Source organism: Branchiostoma belcheri, unplaced genomic scaffold (assembly GCF_001625305.1).
Source record: "Branchiostoma belcheri isolate BF01 breed outbred unplaced genomic scaffold, Haploidv18h27 scaffold55, whole genome shotgun sequence".
NCBI lineage: Eukaryota > Metazoa > Chordata > Leptocardii > Amphioxiformes > Branchiostomatidae > Branchiostoma > Branchiostoma belcheri.
In genome coordinates this window covers 1,942,734-1,947,054 of record NW_017804187.1, presented here as the reverse complement: position 1 = coordinate 1,947,054, position 4,321 = coordinate 1,942,734, and the positions used below count along the sequence as shown (strand labels likewise).

At 40.4% G+C, this 4,321-nt stretch overlaps 1 protein-coding gene across 1 annotated transcript; it reads right to left on the bottom strand.

Annotated features, from left to right (window-relative positions):
* Window positions 1-2,229: 2,229 nt before the first annotated feature.
* On the bottom strand, window positions 2,230-3,759 carry LOC109481413. The gene is made up of 3 exons (XM_019783967.1): window positions 3,692-3,759; window positions 2,907-3,053; window positions 2,230-2,507 (listed from the first exon to the last, which is right to left on the bottom strand). Exons 1-3 carry the CDS (start codon window positions 3,753-3,755, stop codon window positions 2,311-2,313), a joined length of 408 nt encoding a protein of 135 aa, XP_019639526.1. The 5' UTR covers window positions 3,756-3,759; the 3' UTR covers window positions 2,230-2,310.
* Window positions 3,760-4,321: the final 562 nt, after the last annotated feature.

Here is a 4,321-nt window from a genome sequence, read left to right as displayed (position 1 = left end):
TGGGTTTCGATGGTCCGTATATTTGAACTGGTTCGTGCCATGGCACCTAAGAATTTTGGCACTTCTGCATCTGGTGACAAAAATCACAAATATTCTGGCTAAAAAGAATCTTGAAACTTTCTTTAGCCAGAATATTTTCAATTTGCCAGAATATTTTCAAAATTCCCATAAAAAGAAATACCAGTACGTTGTGTGTGTTTTATTGTTTTTTAAATCACACTTTTACGTCCTGCGTCGACTGACCGAACGTACATGTACATGCAGTCTGTGTGTATGTAGGACTTTTGTTCAAGTTAAAGTTCGTGGAAAGCTTAATGACTTAATCTTCGGGCCGCTTGAATTTGGACTACATAACAGAAAAATACAGACATGGAGACAAAGATTCATCAAGCTATGAATGGCTTGGATTTGACGACAGTACTTTATTCACTCACCACTTCACATTTACACCTAAACAATCACTCATCTATACAAGGTTTAAATCGTATCTGCGTTGGTAAAAGTCATCAAGTTATGAAGCAAGTTTTAACTGTAGTTTTCAGCACAAACAAACACAACATTGAGGTATTTCAGCCATCCCTCAAGAATGACGGGGGGCGCCACAGACTTTCTGCAACCTATGATCCACTGCTCACTGAGTCACGTGTGTTATCTGCGTGACGTCACGGAAGCGGTGGATTGCTCATTCCTTGACAAAGACTTGTAAAGAATTGTACAGTTGAAAATTTCGGTAAGTCCAATTTCTTGTGTTGGAAATTACAGTTTAGACTTGCTTCATGAAGATTTCAATTTTTACATTTCTTACATCATCACTATAGACTAGGCAGATTTTTTTTTATAGACAAAAACATCTATTACACAAATTATATAAATACCCCACTTCTTGTAAAATATGTATAAGACACTATATTTATACTTTTCCCTAAATACAAATCAACGTTCCATCTACACAATGATACAGAGAATTACATCTATTCCAACAGTTACACCTATGATTGTACGCCATTGAGATCTCACTGTAAAACTATAGGGCTTAGCCTCTACCAGGCACCGCGGATCGCTGGAAAAATAGTAGAAATTGGCCGAAATAAAGTGATAGTATACCAGTGAAGATCCGGCCAGAGTGAAGATCCAATTTGCGACCCATCGCCAATTTCTACTATTTTTCCAGCGATCCGCGGTGCCTGGTAGAGGCTAATAGGGCTAGGAAACATACAATTTTATACCATAATCAATCATACGTATTGTTGGCAATATCTGTTTATGTGTTCAGATATAGTCAATAGTCAATGTAACAACGATGATCTATATAACTTTAGATATCATACGTTGTACGTAGTACAACTGTTGTGCTATGAAGTTAATTAATCATTATATAAATATTTTCAATATAATATGTCAAGGTAGAGATTCCGATGTGGTAAATTGAATGTCTGTAAAGTTTAATTAAGATATTCGCTTAAAAGACAGTGCAGAACTCAAACTTTTTAAAAGTTGATTCATGTCACTTTAGATCAATGAATTGACTTAAAATTTATAATTTGAAACCAGAAATTGGAAACCACCCTAACACATTGACACCATTTTGATCTGAGTTTCTGTTGACTTCGATTGAAATCTCCACTTTGACATATATATCCTAACACAATAAGTATGGAAACTAAATGTATATGTGATTACTGGAAAGCAAGTTTTGTTTTTGATGAACTAACTTCTAACCACACAAGTCCACTGTAATATACCTAACACCTGATGAACTAGTCCCCTGCACTTGTTGTATGAATCGCTGGGCGGCGCTATACGAAAGCAGCAGACGCAACTGTCTAAAACTAAGTAACAGCAAGTAATTTTTTAATTGAGGCATTACGTAAGAACGACATACGTAACTGACATAAAGATTGTATAAACGCATTAAAAAGCTTTCTATGACACAAAAAGTCTTGAATCTAATTATTATGCAAAAAGTCTAGAATCTAAAACATGTATTGCTAAGTATCAGTTTTCGGGGGTGCCAAGGGATGTCATACATATACATTAGTTGAATCAGTATGGCCTAACAATAAACTAGTATGCAATGAATAGCTATAGCCTCTACCAGGCTTCGGGAGGAGGCTGGAAAGAGTAGAAATCGGGCAAATAGAGAGATATAACATGCCAGGGGAGTTGGTCAGCTAGCGATGCAGCAAACTGTACTATCGGACCAACTCCCTCGGCATGTTATCTCTCTCTATTTGGTCAATTTCTACTCTTTCCAGCCGCCTCCCGAAGCCTGGTAGAGGCTATGCAATAAACACAACCGAAAGAGCCTGCTCACAGCCCTGTCCAGGCTAGCAACACGAGAGCGATCGTTGGAATGATGATAGCCAGGAACCCAGGCGCCATGGAGGTCGCGCTGTTGCAGCTGTTACTGTTGCACCAGGAGTAACAGTATGTCTGTCCAGCTTGGCTATTGCAGTAGGCTCTCTTGGTCACGTTCGCACAACCTCTATCCACGGCGATGGTCGACACTGTGGGAAAATGAGTTCAAACGTTTTCTTGGAACGTTGATGAAGATATCAAGGTAAACCCTACTCATAGAGCCATGGATAATTCAAACTCTAATACTTGATACATAATTTCTCCAAATGTTTTCGATAAGTGTGGTGGGTTCTTTAACTTGCTCAATGTGTAGCTATCCTGAAATACTGGGCTTAAGGCTTTACGTCCCACCCAAGAGGACGTCTCTTTTCTTTCTTTCTTTCTTTCTTTCTTTCTTTCTTTCTTTCTTTCTTTCTTTCTTTCTTTCTTTCTTTCTTTCTTTCTTTCTTTCTTTCTTTCTTTCTTCTTTCTTTCTTCTTTCTTTCCCTCTATCCGTCTCTCTGTCTCGCTCTCTCATCCATTCTCAGTACAAATTAGGATATACTCACATCCGCTGGTGGTCTGTACGATGTAGCAGTAGTTATGAGTAGCGGGGCACTCCCCTGCGCCTGTGTCCCAGTAGTTTCCGACACAAGGACTGTTCCCCTTTACTTTTCCTCCCAGACCAACGCATTGGTAGCACTTGATGCCTTCAGCTGCAAAGACAGGGATGAATTAGACCCTGTAGTGGTTTAAAAAGTCGCAAGATGGCGCTACAATACCATCTGAACGGTACATAGTTGTCCAAGTAGTTTCCCACACATGGACTGTTCCCCTTCACTTTTCCGCCAAGCCCAACACACTGGTAGCACTTAATGCCTTCAGCTGCAAAGAGAGGGATGCATTACACCCTGCAGTGTTTTCAAAAGCCGCAAAGAGGCGCTTCAATGCAGTACACAGTTGGCCAGTTTCAAGGGCTGAAACATCACATATCAAAGGAATAAAATGCATAACTACATCAAAGTTAAAGACAAATCAATAAATCATAGCCTTCTCTTTTCTTCTCTCCTCATATTTATCGGCCATCCACGTACTGGCATGGCAACAGACATCTTGCCCAATTTTCGGCATATCAACCACTGTCAGAAGGCAAAAAAAATGTATTTATTTTTCTCCAAAATCAGACGAAGATCAATTTTGATGATGTTATCTTTAAAATTACTTGCTGAGGCCTTACTCTAGATTTCTAGGCAGAGTTCTGACGGCTCAGATACTTCGTTAAGATACCGAAATAGAATGATGCAGTGCAGAGCTCATCTTTCTTATCTGTGCATAGCTCTTCCCCATCACTCACCTGGTAGACTGAACACAGCTATCACCAGCACGGCTGCAAGGCTGCATATCCTGAGAGACGCCATCTTTAGATATCGGTCCTACTGATGATGTTGTTGTTGTCCTGTATACAATGATAAACAATTTTAATAAGATTGAGTAGCGTTGTATCCAGAACCATGCTTTATCCAGAACCGTTCTGGATAGTCCACACGTATCCAGAACCGTTCTGGATAGTCCACACGTATCCAGAACCGTTCTGGATAGTCCACACGTATCCAGAACCGTTCTGGATAGTCCACACGTATCCAGAACCGTTCTGGATAGTCCACACGTATCCAGAACCGTTCTGGATAGTCCACACGTATCCAGAACCGTTCTGGATAGTCCACACGTATCCAGAACCGTGCCTGGGGCAAACCTACGTACTCAGATACGCGGAGACTATCCGGAACCGTTTCTTTCCGTTTTTTCCTTGCATTTCCTTATTTCTGGATAGAACTAGACAGGTGCGGTCTTGGATATGATAGAAGAGGCACTTGACGCTTTAGAGGGTACTTTTCCGTTGATTGGAGAACAAGATGGAACGGTATCTTGTGTTTCAAGACCTGCAATTATCCCCACACAGTAGGCCCATGATTGTGTGGGCGAG